This window comes from Gymnodraco acuticeps, unplaced genomic scaffold (genome assembly GCF_902827175.1).
Source record: "Gymnodraco acuticeps unplaced genomic scaffold, fGymAcu1.1, whole genome shotgun sequence".
Lineage (NCBI taxonomy): Eukaryota > Metazoa > Chordata > Actinopteri > Perciformes > Bathydraconidae > Gymnodraco > Gymnodraco acuticeps.
In genome coordinates, this window is record NW_022991632.1 from 2,099,771 (window position 1) to 2,118,209 (window position 18,439).

Here is an 18,439-nt window from a genome sequence, read left to right on the forward strand (position 1 = left end):
TGTGTGTGTGTGTGTGTGTGTGTGTGTGTGTGTGTGTGTGTGTGTGTGTGTGTGTGTGTGTGTGTGTGTGTGTGTGTGTGGTACAGTGTGTAGGTGCGTGTGGTACAGTGTGTAGGTGTGTGTGGTACAGTGTGTAGCTGTGTGTGCGTAGATGCGGGGGACAGACGGGTCTCAGTTGGTTTGGTGTCCTATGCTTACTTTTAATGTAAATACAACTTTTGGCCCGTAATTTCAATTCCCCATTTCAGCGACCAGAGAGAGAGGGGGGGATATATATCCAGTCTCTGATTGTGTTACGTTATTATGAGAGTGCTCTCATACTTTATATAATTTTTTAGGGCTGTTAATAACGCAATTTTTTTTTAACGCCACTAATTATTTTAACGCGATTAACGCATGTGTATTTTTTTCCCTCAGCCGCCCCGTAGTTTCAGAGCGCATCGAGTTTAAAATACCATCTACAAGCTGATGCTGACAGCCCCGCTCCTACCGTCCGCTTGTGGCAGACCACACTTCCACGCTCACCGGCAGGCACCGACTGGCTACTGGGAGGACCGGGAGGGTGTGTGTATGTGTGGCCCGAGCGAGCGAGAGAGAGACCTTACGTGCATTGTTGTTGTTAGCATCTGGTGCTAGCTAGCTGCGCTAACGGATATACGGAGCTGTTTAAATGAAAACAGAGGAGCGACATTTCGCCACAACTGCGCCGAGCACTTGACTTTATGCAGGAAGCCAGACAGTGGGACATTGTACGAGAAGTCAGCACACTCAGCACGGATAGTGCGCGCAACATGATGGCATCGTCCACACACACACACACACACACACACACACACACACACACACACACACACACACACACACACACACACACACACACACACACACACACACACACACACACACACACACACACACACACACACACACACACACACACAATAAGAACAGCTGCACTGTTATTTTGTTCAATCCAAGTTTCTGTTAAAAACATAAAATCGAGATTGTGCTCAGTGATACAATCATTGATTAAAAATGTTTTTCCTGCCAAAGACCTGACATTTAATAAAGCTAGTTTAAGTTTGTTAAACACACTATCAGTCATGTTTTTTGTAACAAGCTGTGGCTGACATGGAATCAATGCTAAATTAAATAAACTCACACAAACGTTTGAGCGCTTCCTGTTTCTAAAATGATTCACCGCTCTTAATCTATTACCTATCAACACAGATATCGGCAAAGCTATAGGCAGGCAGGGCCCTGGCATGTCCTGGAAAGAGTTGAGAGTGCCATACGCCCTTGAGCCTGGACCCAGGTCCCTATCGTCTATTCCTTGACCTCTGAGTGAAACGTCACAGGATTAAGGGATAGTGGATAGGAGAATTCAAAAGGACTTAGGAGAAGAGACTGCGGTACTTTAGAGAATCCGACTGCACTTTCACTATCCAACGTGTTTATGATGCGCCAGCGGACGTCATGAATGTCAACAGTCTGCTGCTGTGGGGAAACTATGGAAACTACAGTTTTCTATACAGCGGACTACAACATGGATGTTTAATAAGAACGACGGACTCATCTAGAGACTCTGCACCGTACTCTGATGCTGTTGCTTTATGAACGTGGACAACAGAGAAACATATTCTTCATGACCAAAGTTGGAAGTAAAATCAAAAAGGAAAGTGAAACTTTTGCTCATCACCCTCTCCCTCCGGTCCACATTAATACAAATGATCCCAATACGTATGATTGTATGAAAAGATCTTAAAATCAATACAAATGTATTTATTATAAACGTTAGTCCTTAACATCTATCACTGTGTATATCACCATTCAAACATATTTTAAAAGTTGAACAAACCCCACACAGCTCAGTAAAGACTGTGAAATGTTGACTTTATTTGATCATTTCAGTAAAAACTAACGTTCATATTTCTCTTTTTGATTATAATACTGATGAACGTTCAAAACAAAGCACTTTGGCAACTTACCACATACGTTTTAAAATGCTTAATAAGCACCGTAACTTTCATGATATAATTTCTCGGTCATAATCGGTTGTTTCCGTGAACTGTTGTGTGACGGCAAATGCTGCGGCTGCAAGGCATTGTGGGGAAGCATTTTCTCCTCTCCTTTCGGTGAGAGAGGTCCAGTGGTTCCTAAGCTAAAGGAAGTTTGAAACCTCCTTTCCTATCATTTAGAGAATTCAAACGGCACTTATCATGGCTGCCACTGAGGGACTTCCGGGTCATTTCACTCCGTTAGGAAGGTTCCTAAGCTAAATGGACTATTCGACTGCAGCCCTGGTGTATGTGATTTACAAAAATGGTGGACAGCAGTGTAACAGATTATGCTGCTGCCTCGCAGCCACTTTTTAAGCCTACAGACGGAGGTCTTGCACAAACCTACATGGGAAAGGTTATTGATACCTGATAATATATATATGTTTAGAGTTTTGAAAAACAGTAAAACACATCAGTCATGCATGTGGTTTTGGTGTTACGGGACCCAAAGTAAATAGAGATTTGGCATCACAACGAGGAGGAAAAACCCAGCTAAAACAATTAAGATTTTACCCAAGTAATGCTGTTAATGGCAGTCATTTCCTGCGAAAAAGCTAAGTGTATGGAAACGACAAAGCCATGTGTCTGTGACGCTAATATTCCTATGCCCAATTTGCTTGCAGCAAACTAGAGTCTATGCCTCTGGAGAATTGAGTCTTTTGGGGCAATGTCTAACGTTTAAATGAATAGACGCACCCCAGGGAGATTGAACACACACACACACACACACACACACACACACACACACACACACACACACACACACACACACACACACACACACACACACACACACACACACAATTTGTATTGTATTATTGAATGAGAGAGGTTCCAGGTTGAATTGAGGTGAATATTTGTAATGTTCAGAGGTTGTTGTGTTTAATATTCATGAGAATATTTGTCATTGTTCAAATGATACTAAACATTAGCATAAATTATATTTGTCCACTCATATGTTGATAAGAGTATTACAAACTTGAAAAACATTCCTCTAAGGTACATTTAGAACAGATAAAAAATGTGCGATTAATGTGCGATTAATCGCGATTAACTATGGACAATCATGCGATTAATCGCGATTGTGTGTGTGTCCGCATCTGTAGCCTGTTATTGTCTCATTATACCGCACTGTGAATGAATTAAAAGTAAATATATAAGTCGTCATGAACACATCTGTCCATCAGACAGAGGGCTGCTGTGCCTCCTGTCATCATTAATGGACGTCTCTTTAAAATGACCGCTCAGAGGAGAGGATTTCTAATTTCTCTAACCGCCTGCTGCTTCCCCTCCTCTCTCCTCGGCTCCCCTCCTCAGTCCTCCGCTCGCATCTCCGGTGGGCAGGACTAAGTCACGAGGATAGGAGTCGAGGAGGGGAAATTTAAGAATTGAGAAGCCTCTTTTGTGTGCTCCACTTGACCTTCCTGCCCCATCACCAAGTGACCTCAGTCCATTTACTGCCTCGACACTGATGGCGACCTCGCTGAACTACTTCGTTATGAAATAGTAAAAATATTCTTCTTATATTCTAGTTTTCTTTTCGACTCATCAGGGAATTAGGCACGTTGGTATCAGAGGTTGTTTCTCCTGCTAGCTATGCCATCTGTGGGTGACTGAACATGAAGAGGAGACACTGCACTCTACGCTGAGGCGCACACACACACACACACACACACACACACACACACACACAAATAAATATATATATACACAGTTAGTAGGGAATGACGATAATTTAGACTCCCTTCTTTCTATTTTCTGACTGTGAGGCTACAATGGGACATGAGAAGACCTTTTTGTAAAGGCAAATCCCCAAATGACTGCATAATTGTAATGGGAGCCTGGAGCCGCCTGTTGTTGGAGGAGAATGAAGACCAATTAGATCTAGAGAGGAAGGTAAGGCCAGGTGACATGGAAAAAACGAGGAGGTAGAAAGGATGAACAGTGTTCATTTAAAGGGGACCTATCATGCAAAATGCACTTTGTGATGTCTTTTATACAGAAATATGTGTCCCCGGGGCGTCAGGGAACTCACGCAGTCAGAAAATAAAACCCTCTCTCTTTTCCTCCGTACCCAAATCTTTTAAAAACGGGTGTACAACGAGCGGATACAGATTTCCATCCGAACTGACGTGTCCATCCCAAGCCCCCAGGAAGTGCGCCGGACTCTGATGAGAATATTCGTGCTGGTCAAACGGCGGTACTACACTTCCGTTAGGTTGCTGGGCCCGGAAACACTTTTTCCCATTGACTTACATTGGGAAAGAGTGGTCTGTAAATCGTTGAATAATTTTGTTTAAACTAAATCAACTACCCAGTATGAACGTTTGTATACCCCTTATTAAAAACATTAATTCCTCAAGTTGTAAAAATGTGCTAATAACGTTATTCTGAGAATTATTTTCATCGGCATTATGAACGCGCATCTAACCCACGGGACCGCGCTGCCCGGCACGTTCATGTTACGTGTTCAGTACTACATGAGTTTTACCTTTACCCATGGATGCACAATAAGAACGGACCCATTATGGCCTTACTGCCCACGGAGCTCTAATAATGGATATATTGCACATGTTTGCTGTAATTCATCATTTGTAAAATATTATACTACATGGGCTGTATGATGTCAATCTTGTACCGTAAATGTTGTATTAAATAAAGTTAATATTACCGACGTAGATTAACGTCCCTGTAGCTTCTTATTGCACTAAGAAGCTTATTGCACTGTATATATATATATATATATATATATGTATATGTGTATATATATATGTATATGTATATGTTATATGTTTATATATACATATATTTGTATATATTACCAAGTGGTTTCATGTACAACCCACACAAGTAGCCTATCATGCTAAATTAAGCTCTGTTGCTTGGGAGAAGTTCGGAGAAGACATGGAGAAGGACTTTCGGGCGGCACCAAAGTTGTTCTGGAAAACTGTCCGACACCTCAGGAGGGGGAAGCAGGGAACCATCCAAGCTGTGTACAGTAAGGATGGGACGTTGTTGACCTCAACTGATGGAGTGTTAGGGCGTTGGAAGGAACACTTTGAGGAACTCCTGAACCCGACAACTCCGCCCTCTATGTTAGAGGCAGAGCTGGAGTATGACGGGGGATCAACACCAATCTCCCGGGGGGAGGTCACTGAGGTCGTCAAACAACTCCACAGTGGCAAAGCCCCGGGGGTGGATGAGATCCGCCCGGAAATGCTGAAGGCTCTGGGTGTTGAGGGACTGTCATGGTTGACACGTCTCATCAACGTTGCGTGGAAGTCGGAAACAGTACCGAAGGAGTGGCAGACCGGGGTGGTGGTTCCCCTATTTAAAAAGGGGGATCAGAGGGTGTGTGCCAATTACAGAGGCATCACACTACTCAGCCTCCCCGGGAAAGTTTACTCTAAGGTACTCGAAAGGAGGGTCAGGCCGATTGTCGAACCTCAGATTGAGGAGGAACAATGCGGATTCCGTCCTGGTCGTGGAACGACGGATCAGCTTTTTACTCTCGCAAGGATCCTGGAGGGGGCCTGGGAGTACGCTTATCCGGTCTACATGTGTTTTGTAGACTTGGAGAAGGCGTATGACCGAGTTCCCAGGGAGGTACTGTGGGAGGTGCTGCGGGAGTATGGGGTGAGGGGGTCTCTACTCAGGGCCATCCAATCTCTGTACTCCCAAAGCGAGAGCTGTGTCCGGGTCCTCGGCAGTAAGTCGGACCCATTTCCGGTGAGGGTTGGCCTCCGCCAGGGCTGCGCTTTGTCACCAATCCTGTTTGTAATATACATGGATCGGATTTCGAGGCGTAGTCATGGGGGAGGGGGTCTGCAGTTCGGTGGACTAAGGATTGCACCACTGCTTTTTGCAGATGATGTGGTTCTAATGGCTTCATCGGTCTGCGACCTTCAGCACTCACTGGATCGGTTCGCAACCGAGTGTGAAGCGGCTGGGATGAGGATCAGCACCTCCAAATCTGAGGCCATGGTTCTCAGCAGGAAACCGATGGACTGTCCACTCCAGGTAGGGAATGAGTCCTTACCCCAAGTGAAGGAGTTCAAGTATCTCGGGGTCTTGTTCTCGAGTGAGGGAACAATGGAGCGTGAGATGGGCCGGAGAATCGGAGCAGCGGGAGCGGTACTGCAGTCGCTTTACCGCACCGTTGTGACGAAAAGGGAGCTGAGCCAGAAGGCAAAGCTCTCGGTCTTCCGGGCCATTTTCGTTCCTACCCTCACCTATGGTCATGAAGGATGGGTCATGACCGAAAGAACGAGATCGCGGATACAAGCGGCCGAGATGGGTTTTCTCCGCAGGGTGGCTGGTGTCTCCCTTAAGGATAAGGTGAGAAGTTCGGTCATCAGGGAGGGACTCGGAGTTGAGCCGCTCCTCCTTCGCGTTGAAAGGAGCCAGTTGAGGTGGTTCGGGCACCTAGTTAGGATGCCACCTGGGCGCCTCCCTAGGGAGGTGTTCCAGGCACGTCCAGCTGGGAAGAGACCAAGGGGTAGACCTAGGACCAGGTGGAGGGATTATATCTCTTCGCTGGCCTGGGAGCGCCTTGGGATCCCCCAGTCAGAGCTGGTTGATGTCGCCAGGGAAAAGAAAGTTTGGGGCTCTCTGCTGGAACTGCTACCCCCGCGACCCGACCACGGATAAGCGGGAGAAGATGGATGGATGGATGGATGCTTGGATATCACTAGATCCTGTTACAGCGTAATATAAAAGTACATAACGATTGATGTGTAAATTAGCATAATGACTAGCTAGACGTCGGCGGACCCACAGAAAGTTGCTATCAGAAACAATGCCTGACGTGTTTTGGACGTCTTTGTTTACATTAGCAAGCCTCGCCAACACTCAGAGCTAACCAGTACTGTAGCACATGTGTTTAAAAAGCAGGAAATAAAGAAATAACTCACCTTGTAATAAACCCGCAAGAGAAAAAGCATTTGAGCTCCATACTATTTCAGAAATAATCTTTGATGTGGTTTAAACAGGATGGCGTTTTATCATAACCCAATTTAACTTTATCTGATCAGGCATTAGCTCCGCCTCCTCTTATTTATTTATTTCAAGCTAAGGACCCAACATCTGCGTTTCTCTAACAAGGCTTCAAAAGAGGGGTTTGAGCAATACAATGGCTACAATGGGTGATCTGTTTGGTATTTTGAAAAAACTTTGCAGACATGTTTTATATAGGTATAGCCCTACAATATATCTTTCAAATATAGCATGATAGGTCCACTTTAAACAAATCTTTTATACGTTTCTTTCTCCTCTTGGTGTTCTTAAACACTGGAAAAACAAGGGGCACATATGGCTGTAATGTCGTTTTTCTCTGCATTAGAGGATGGAAATAGCCTAAGGTGCACAGTAAATGTGTTTGGGACTTGCTAACCTTTTTACAGTAGTGGGCATAGGCAAGACACGGTAAGGACAAACAATTACACAGAGCCATCAAGCAAAGCAAGTCCTGCACCAAAACAATCCAATTCACCAAAAAAGTATAGTTTACTTTCCGGGGGTCATATAGGAAGCTATAAGCAATATTTAATAGTAAAATTGTAGTTGTATGTGAAACGGGTTGATGCTAGTGATGGACAGAGAATTACCATCAGATGCAGTTTCTCTGACCTCTTTATAATCTTAAAGCTTGTTGTTTTGATTTTACAGCTTGCATCTTCTCTGTTTTGATCTTGTTCTCTCTGCTCTTATCATTGTTGCTTTTGGCATACATAGACTTTTTGTTACAGAAAACAGATACTACACTCCACCTGCCATCTGCAGACTGACAACGTTTACTAATGCTGATCAAGTATTTTCCACTCACTGACCCATCTATAAACATCACAGAAGAGCAGGACCAGGAATACGTGTAATTCTTAATTTAGTTTTCAAATCACATCAGGCCAGTGTTGTTCTTCAAATGTCTATACTAGTACAGTATTTTGTAGAATATGAGTCAGACAAATCAACATCTTCCTGATATGGTATTCAGACAGGTTCACCAGTGATTTACATCCTCCAGCCCATTTGTTCCCTCCTGCTGTCAGTAGTTGTTGCTAGGCAACCGTTCTATTCATGCCAATATACACATATCGATATTGAAACAATATTTAACAGTAAATGAAGAGGTTGCTAATTTAAGGTTTTAAAAGCTGCCTTAAACACATCACGTAGAAGTCTTTATTGCAATGTGAGGTATAACATTCTTTTGTTGTTTTCTAGGGGTTTACAGAAAAAATATATTGTTCTTACTTATAGGGACGACATTGACTACATCAAAATTACAATAGTTACATTGTTCAAGTGCATCAATATTTGTTTTTGTCAAACATGCAGTGGTGTAGTCAAACCATCTGTAAATAATTACCATTATTCATAAGCTTTTTCCTGATGTTATCTTAACCTTCTTTGATTTATTTCCTCTGAGAGTGCAGCTTCCCATGAAAAGGAGGTGTGTGAATGACTCCCCCCAGCCCCAAAGAAGTGCGCCGGCTAGGGCTGAACGATTAATTGATTTTAAATCGAAATCGCGATTTGAAATGATGCGATTATCAATCAAATGATGCGATTACAATTTTTTTGTTTTGTTCTTCTTGTGTGTCAGTCATCCACACCAATCAGAAGTGCTGTGCTCCACATGTACCAGCCATTGTTAACCAATCAGAAGTGGCCCATGATAGAAGGTGATAGACAGATTGATCCAATCACCTGCCAAGTATTTTTGAAAGTGCCTGCCCTTTTCCAAATGGCTTCCAATGGAGCTTTCCTAGATGGTTTGGTGAAACAAACCATCTGAGTCCGGTTAGTAATGCTCCATAAAATGTTTTACATCTATTACAGGGTGAATCTTAAACTGAAGCTTGACTTTAAAGCAACCCAACGGAAGTTTCATGTAAGTTTAGTTATTTCACTCGTAGCTCGGGCTGCGGGGGTGCTAGAGACGGGAGCACGTTGATGCGACCTTCCTAACCGGAGATATGGTCGCATTTTACAATACACTTCCGTTGGGTCGCTTAAAAACAAATATCGCAAATCGAATCGCAATCGCAATATTTGTCAGAAAAATCGCAATTAGATTTTTTCCCAAAATCGTGCAGCCCTAGCGCCAGCCATTAAAGCACATTTTCGCAGTAGCTGTAGTGGCCAAACAGTGGTGATAGACTCCCGTTCTAGTCCTTGAGGTCATATTGACCCAAAAATACTTCTTCCCATTGACTTACATTGGGAAAGAAATGTCTGTAAATCATCTTATATTTATTTTTTGTTAAACAAACTACCCAACACGAACACTTTTATAGGCCTTATCTGAATGATGAGTTTTAGAAGTTGTAAAATGTGCTAACATTTATTTTCCCTCTCCATTAATTTGACTAAATCGAGAGCGGGAAATCGGAGACGGGGCTTACCGGAAACTGAAGTTTGCATACTCTACTGTATAAGCAAAAGGCCGCTGATGATCTGAGTAGTTTCTACAGTCGCTCCGTTTGGGCTTCATGCGCCACTGAGCTGTATCCAGTTCTCTTTATACATCCATGGATCAAATATGTGTAAAGGAGTTCCCTCCACTGAGTTTGAACTAATTTCTTTCTCCTTACACTTCTGCTGATTCAAAGCAGAACTGTGTATTAATGGGCAAACCAGCCACAGAGGATTATTATATCACTATAGATTCATACCAGACTTTTCCCTCCTCAATTAGCTATCAGCAGCTGCTCTCTAACTTAATAGCACTCTTATCTAGTCCTGTAGAAAGGTCAAGCACACTGGGTGAGTGTAGTGAGTGGATATACATTTAGTACTTGGATTTAAAGTATGTGTGTGTGTGTGTGTGTGTGTGAGATAAGGAGTGTGTGTGTGGAAGGATGTTGAATAATGTGGGTCTGAAGGGCAAAACATTTTCCTTTGTGTGTGTGATGGCGTTGAAAAATGTGAGAAGATGTAGGTTGAAGGAGAGCTATTTGAAATGCAGACGAACAATTCATAATTGGGGTCAATCCTATTCACCATCACCTTTTTTTTCAAGAATGTAAAATGTGCGATCTTTGCTTTTAATAAAAACTCAGTCATCAAGACCTGTCTACCCTCTGTCATTATTTTGAATGAACTGAATATATAAAGAAAATACCTTAAAGGACACCTATCATGCTATATTTGAACAATATATTGTAGGGCCATACCTATATAAATATAGTTTTTTTTTCAAAATACCAAAAAGATCCTGCATTTTAGCCATGTCTCATTTCGCTCTATTTGCTCTTTCCAGCGCTGTTTTTGCAGGGGCTGATTCTGTGAGCTGCAGCTGACCACGCCCCCCTGCAGGAGAGGGGAGCGTGCTCTGAGATCAGCTGCTAGGCTGCAGCGAGGAGAAGAGGGGGAGAAAAAGAGATCTCCGTCCTCCATGTTTTATTCTTATAGAAGTACACTGTAAAAAAAAAAACTCGTAAAAAAACGGTCAAAGTACTGGCAGCAGCGGCTGCCAAACAAAAACCCTTAAATTAAAGTAAAATACTTTAACTGAAATAAAGTGAATAAGCCATTAATTTACGGGAATTGTCCTTAAAGATTTTACAGGAAAACACTGTAATTTTACAGATTTATACTCTCTTTTTACAGTCAATAACCTTAAATAAAAGTACATCACTCATACTTCTACAGGCAAATACTCTAATTTTACAGATGTATCCTCTCTTTTTACAGTCAATAACATTTAATAAAAGTACAGCACTAATATTTTAACGTGCAAACACTGTAATTTTACAGATTTATCCTCTCTTATTACAGTCAATAACATTTAATAAAAGTACAGCACTAAAACTTCTACGGGCAAAAAACCCGTAAAAAAACGGTCAAATGACTGCCAAACAAAAAACATTAAATTAAAGTAAAAATACATTAACTGAAATAAAGTGCAAAAGCAATTAGTATACAGAAATTGTCCTTAAAGATTTTAGAGGAAACTTTCCTCTCTTTTCAAAATCCATTGTCTTAAAATGTTACATTTGCGCTAAAACAGCTGATCACAACGTTCACACTTTGTGGTCACGAAGTACTCCACTAGCCGCCCCTGTAGGATAAATGAATATTGGCTGCAAAAAACTTGAGGCCCAATCATGTTTCCTCTGTCCATTCTGCGCTACTGTAGACGTGGCAGTGCAACCTAGAGGACAAACCGATCAGAATCAGAAACGGGTTTATTGCCAGGTAGGTTCACACGTACGAGGAATTTGACTAGGTGTTGTGCACCACGACACACGACATACAAATTAAAAAAATTAAAAAGTACACAGATAGCGAACTATATTAAGAACACTGTAATAAAAATATAGTAAGATAGAAATAAAATAAAGCAGTAACTTACATCGAAATAGAATGCAATAAATTATAGAATATAAAATATGTGCAGTAAGCAATATTTAAACATTGCATTATTTACCATCCTGTGATCTCCATTATGTAATGCATAGAGTCTGCGTTGTGGCTGAGATAAAGTGTCAGTGGGAGTGGGGGGGGGGGGGGGGGGCCTTGTTGAGGTGGCGAGAGGTGTTGGTCCTGATGGAGAGAGGTTCTGGTCCTGATGGAGAGAGGTGTTGGTCATGATGGAGAGAGGTTTTGGTCATGATGGAGAGAGGTTTTGGTCCTGATGGAGAGAAGTTTTGGTCCTGATGGAGAGAGGTTCTGGTCCTGATGGAGAGAAGTTTTGGTCCTGATGGAGAGAGGTTCTGGTCCTGATGGAGAGAGGTTCTGGTCCTGATGGAGAGAGGTGTTGGTCCTGATGGAGAGAGGTGTTGGTCCTGATGGAGAGGTTCTGGTCCTGAGGGAGAGAGGTGTTGGTCCTGATGGAGCGCAGCCTCCAGCCAGAGTGTTGTAGATTCCTGCTGTGTCCAGATGCTGGAGGAGGAAGTGAAGTGATAACTATTAGTAAACCATAATGATGGATGTTATTATCAGCAGCTGCCAATAGATCCCCTACATCTTGTATGATGGACCTTTGAAGCACAAGCACGCACTATTGTGGGAACAATCAAACGCACCCTCCCAGGCACTGCGTGTTAGCGAAGTACAACTGGGATTTCGAAGAGGAAGATATGCTTGGTCAATTCTTAATAAAAAAGAAAAACCAACAAATTGAGCACTTGAGTTTTCATTAGCAGCGCCTAGCTACAGCTGCGGAGCTTTGGTAAATACCGCTAACAGTCTATTTCCTTAAAATGGTACATATCGCTGAATCTATATTTTTATCTTCAGGTGATTAAATCTGCATAATGTTCCTGTACAATAAGATTCGAGCATTTTGTAATACAGTGAGGAAATTCAAGACCAGTAAATATTGATTGATTAAACAACACTAAATAAAATGTTAGTGTTTTCTTCAAACTCAGACTCTTTGCTGCAGCTGTACCTTAAAGACAAAACAATTGTCTGATGATCTTTGTTGAACAAGGTCTGATTGTCCTGTACATGTACAATGTGGGGTATTTTTAAATACTTTACTAAACCACATTCAATATTATGTTAGACACAAGTTAGTTATTACTCACATATCAAAGTCTTTTCATCTGCAAGATGGAAGAATAGCTGGGTGCTGCCTGGAGAGACTGATGAGGGACACAGGCTGGCGTTAGCAGCTTTCCACACAAAGCCATCACATCTTCTCTTCCATAGTCCTCACTGTCCACTGGTGCTCTGTCAAAAGAGTGAACATCACAGCTGTCATGTTAACCCTTTGTTACACAACATACAACCAACATGTGTCAAAAGTGACCCGAATTAGTTTTAATTGTAAATATCTTTGCAATAAATTACTTTAACCATTCAGGATCCCAGGTATTCCTCAATTAACATGTTTTAGATCAACACCAATTCTAATTTTTATTTTTCCCTTTCTTACTTTTTGAATAAAAATCATGTTTGTATCACTACACTTCTAAGGGACAACATGGGTCAAACATTACCCGTATTCTTTTGCCATGTTATTTCATGCATGGCTGAGTGTTTCTTTACTATACATTTTCAAAAATAATTAATTTTAGCAGTGATTTGGACCAAGCATGTATGATGTAGTAATACAAAAAGTATTTTAGTTCACAGTGTGACATTAGCTAGTCATGTTAGCGTGTAATATATAGAGCAGAGCTAACTAGCAAATTAGCCGAACGTTAGCGGTTAGCTGTTTATGCTATGCTAGCTGTTGGCTACTGAACATTAACAAACTAGATTCCGCTGTAAGAAAGCTGTGAAACTTTACATTAAACTTGGCGACAACACTGTGATAACCCACTGCATGTTTATGTGTAATTCTCCCGTGTTGGAGACGAGAGGGTGGGGGGGGCGGCACTGCAATAAACTGTAAACTAACTTTAGCGGCCGCATGTTAAGCCGGGTTTCCCGGGCGCAACATCTTGCAAGAAACAGCATCTCAGGGCTTCTTAACATTTAACAACCTATTAATTATGCATACCAACTTAACCGGAAGAAACTCAGCTAACTAGAAGAAGAAACGTAACCTTAAATAAAAAATAAAACATTCACAAACTAAGTAAGGATTATCTAAATACATGTTTAACTCCATTACAGTTGCAGGACTCACCAGATCTCAAGTCTTCTGTTCTTTGTTGACGTCCCGATGCTCATATTTAACGTGTAGATGTAAAACGATCCCGATATGAATCCATAAACTCCTGTAGCAGACACACAGACAGCTGTAGCTCCAGCAGGAGGAGACCCGCTCAAACTGACTTGGATGTTTCAAATGTGAACGACAGGCGCGGACAGTTCTCATTGGCAGGTTTCTTCGATGATGTTTATATTAACCAATCAGGAGTGTTGTGGACTCATTCCAAACATGCCTGACTTGTCTGCCGTGTTTTGGCTGAATTCTATTTCAAGTGCCGTAGCTCTGGCTGTCGGCCAGAATCCGAAAACCATACATTATACTGTAAAACTAAGGTTTATTACTGTAAATTGACCAATGGAAAAAAAACACAGCAACAGAACACATAAATAAAACAAGGATAACTGTGACTTATTGTTGAGTAAATAACAGTGTGTGTTTTAAACCTTGGTCCTCCCTGCAGAGATTTCTCCACTTTCTATGATTTTTTTTTTTTAATGATATTGTCAACTGTAGATGTTTACAATATAGTAAGTTAGGAATTTCATGAAAACATATTTATTTACTTTTGTTTCAACATTGGATATTTTGTGTTTTTGTTGGATTCAATCGAATATTGAGAAAATGATTTATGTAAAAATATTTTACTTACATTTTACGTTTTTTTTATTTTACGCTTTTCTTACAGTTTTATGTTTACCTTAAAATTACAAAGAACATCTTAAAGTCTTATAATAGTAATACACTTTTATATTACGAGTTACATATTTAATTACAGATAAAAACATTTTATTTTACGTACATCTGCATGTATTTTCTGAAAGTGCAAAAATACTGTAAATATTATATAGTAAATTTACAGTAAAAAAAAAGGAAATAAACGTTATTTGTTGTTATTGTCAAAATACTTCAAATAATGTTTTGGGTTGTTAATTTATAGTTAATATCTGTCATTTTACAGGATTTTGCAAGTTATTTAAAAAAACATGATAATTACTATACAAATTTACAGTTATTTCCTGTAAAATTACGATCTTTTTTTACAGTGTAAGAAGAGAAGTAATGGGGCAGAAACCCTCCTTTTTACGCAGCGGTCCAGACATAGACATCAAACGGCGACACATATTCAGTTGCCAGTTACTTTGGCATTAGGGCAGGGATATACTTTCCAAGGTTTGACATAATGAATTGTGCTACTTTTAAAGCAAGCAACGATGTTTTCAAATCTGTAATCAAAAAGCTCCTCAAAAACACTATCGAAGCAGTTCCTGCCGTTGCTACGTTAGTTCAAACAGTAACAACGGACTATTTCTCTTAGCGGATGCATGTCAATTTAAATCAATACATAGGCCTACAACTATTTTTTAAATCAATAAAATCATTTTCTAAATCCATAAAAGCATTTCAATTAATATTGGGAGTCATGTCGTTACTTTGTCGAGAATGTGGCCATGTAATAAGCGGGATAATGTGCACATTGCATAATGTGCCTTCATGCCGATCTAGATCCCTCCGCTTTGCGTCGGGCTCCTGATCAGCCTGTCGGTGTTCTTTTCCCCATAATGACCACGTCGCTGCACATTATCTCTTACATATGATTATATAGAGTCATTATTCATTTGTTTTAAAGCAGGAGGCGCAAAAGCTTGCCTCTGGGAGGGAGAAAAAGAGCCACAGCGGAGAATAAACAGAAGGGCAACCATGGCAACATTGCAAGGGAAGTCTTCTTCGCTACTTTTGTGGCAGACTACAGCGCCATTTACAGGCCTGGCATATGTACTACAGCGTCTCCAGCGCTTTCGAGAAGCAATGGCCGGCCGTGGCCCAACCTCTCATTCCCTTGATAGGTGGAGAATTGACCAATAGCCGTATAGCGCCACTTTACTGACGTCAGTAAAGTGTTCAAATCAGAATCAGATCCGTTGCAGCCCCTTTTTTAGAGATTTGGGTATGGAGGAAAATAGAGAGGGTTGTGTTTTCTGACACATTCATGTATAAAAGACGTACAAAAGTGCATTTTGCATGATAGGTCCCCTTTAAAGGGGGTTTTCAGGCTTAACCATAAGTATCCACTCATGCAGCGTTTTCTCTCAACACTCTTATTCATTTGCATTGACATCATAACATCTTATCATACTAAAATCTCTAGTACTTTGGTCTTTTGTTAATAGAAAATGTTTGCACCCGTCATGGTTAGTTAATATTGCAGGTATCCAGTAGCTACAACACCAACACACTTATTTAACCACACATAGACCTCGACTGTCCCTGCTGGAGTATACGGGATGAAATAAAGACCCTGATTGTTACCTTCTGAGCTCGGCGTTTGTCTGCTCTCTGATTCTGGTGGTAGATTCGACTGAAGTTGGAGACGATGACGGGGACAGGCAGGGCGATCACCAGCACGCCACTCAGGGAGCAGATGGAGCCGAAGATCTTCCCGGCGATCGTCTTTGGTACCATGTCTCCGTATCTAGTAATGAGGCGGATGGGGAGAGGATAGACAAAGTGAGGAAACACATACATTTGTAGCCTGACGATACACTAGGTATGTTTAATGCCCATTTCCAGTTTGTGCATGAAGTGGAAATGCAATCAGTTTTTTTTCGGAAAGCCTTTGTACTTGCATAAAGCAGGAAAGCTGGCATATGTAAAAAGCAAATAGAAATTGAATACCCCTTGACATTAAACATTAAAATGAAGACAAAGTGGTCATTCTATCCTGCTGTTGCATGTGTCTGTATTGACAATTTTGCTGCTTTTTTTCACTTTGTTACAAATCATTTAACTCCTGTTGTTTCAGCTTCTCTCAGGCTCCCGATAATTGAATTACACAGGTGACTTACTGCTTTAACAGGTGGACAGAGGTAGAGAGATATAGGATAGTGATACTGTAATTTATGCAGCTCAGACCGGGCATAACAAAGCCATGCCAGTGGGATCCAGAGCCAGGAGGAAACCAAGGTTGGCTCGCTGGGTAAAGCTAGGGCCATGGTGGCGTGTAGTGGAACAAATGGATTTTAAAATACGGTGTTCTCAGACCAGCTTGTAAATGGGGTGGGAGAAGAAGTGAAATCATCTCCTGGAGAGGCCCTTGACAGCATGTTCAAGTGATTTGAAGCAATGGGAAACCATTTTTGCTGGTGCATGATCGGGACCATTTTCAGGGGGAAAAAAGAGACAACTAGACGGAGTAAAGACGAGGGCAAATTCTCCATTACCGAAGTCCCTGTCAGACTGATTTTCCTGAAGGGCCATTTTTAAAAGAGATTGAGCCTGGGGTTCTAAAGGTTTTACTAAAACACTTGCTCCTGTCACTGGCCTTTTTGTATCTCTTGCTCACTGGCTGTTAAGCCTCTGAGTATCCTCTCCACTGCGCTCTCGACACAACGAGACTCTTGACACAACGAGACTCTTGACAGGTAAGCCCCATGCACTGTTGACCGCTGTGTCTCTGGAGGGCCGCTCTCAGCACAGACGTGTGTGGGTGCTGGCTTTTCACTGTTGTTTTTGTTTTGTTTTTGGTCCCACTCATGCTGAAAAGCACTATAATCACTCTACTTACCTCCTGCTTACTACCCACAAACTGAAGAGCTGGGGGATTATCACAAACCCAGCCTCCTACTCTGCCAAAATACATATTTGCGAGGGAAGAACGTGATGTTGCTCAAATCCTCTTTGAACATGAGTTTTTCTCTCATTTATTTTTCTCACAAAGTATAAAGGAGCACAGATGATGCAGATCACAAATAATAACCCAAATGAGACTACTATAGCTACAAAACTTATTTTTCCTATCTGAAAGACCAGAGGATTAACTAATCCCGTGAATAATCTGTTTCCTTTTCAAACAAAATGTAAATGTTGAATACTGCCAATAAAGATGGATTTATGAGTTATTTACTATAATAGAGGATTCCAGATTTAAACCTTTTTCTCATAGCGCTTGAGAGCCGTAAGTAAGCACAGAAAGCAGAGATTCAGAAATATGAAGGATTATTGACAAGCAGTGGAGATTTGACTTGATTTGACTTGATTTGATTTGGTTGTTATTGTCGCTGAGTCCTGCTGCTGGCTGCCAGAAAATCAGACAAATGATTTCACAGTTTTCTCCGCTCACTGTCTGTCAGCCGATGAGGGGTGCCACTCTCCTGGTTGTGTCTCTGCCTACTTTGGGGTAATAATGTTTGACACTTCATACTCACTATGATGTGTCAAACATCCTTTCAACTGCTACACAGGAATATAAAAAATACTGCTCTTTGCTTAGTTCACAACAGGGTGTAGGGTGCAAAAATAGAAGGAAGCTAAGACAAAAGTGATGACTAGTTAGTTGTGAAGGCTTGTATGTAGGCCAAAAAGGAGTTAATACTGGAGCTATTCCTTAATTACATCACTTCTCTTATTACAAAATGTAAAACCAGCCTTTTTATTGAAATCTTCATTAAAGCACACCAGGCATCTCCTTGATTTTTTTTTACAGCTATTTAAAAGCATTCAAGTTTTAATCATCCCTTAAATTTGTTTCTAAATATTTGAGGATCACTGCCTGAAACTTTGAACCATACCACACCATTCAACAAGACACTGCGAGGATAAAAAGGTATGTTTTTAGTGTATATAACTTTACACATTTTACAGACTGCTGATACGAAAAGTGACATGAATATAAACATTTTATATGAATTGATTTGAATCTTGACTTTTAAGTTATTGAGGTGATTATTAAAAGTACATCCTTAAAAATATTTATGATTTAAACATAAAT

The 18,439-nt window shown here is 41.1% G+C and overlaps 1 protein-coding gene and 1 long non-coding RNA gene across 2 annotated transcripts in view; both read right to left on the reverse strand.

Annotated features, from left to right (window-relative positions):
- The window catches only part of LOC117534174 (potassium voltage-gated channel subfamily D member 3-like), a 176,671-nt gene that overhangs the window by 17,070 nt on the left and 141,162 nt on the right, over positions 1-18,439 (reverse strand). Inside the window, 1 exon segment of the mRNA XM_034198301.1 lies at positions 15,982-16,144. Within this exon segment, the coding sequence (XP_034054192.1) occupies positions 15,982-16,144 (163 nt within the window).
- Positions 11,792-14,135, reverse strand: LOC117534177. The gene is made up of 3 exons (XR_004567159.1): positions 13,648-14,135; positions 12,599-12,743; positions 11,792-11,948 (listed from the first exon to the last, which is right to left on the reverse strand). It is a non-coding gene; the product is annotated as an uncharacterized LOC117534177 (long non-coding RNA).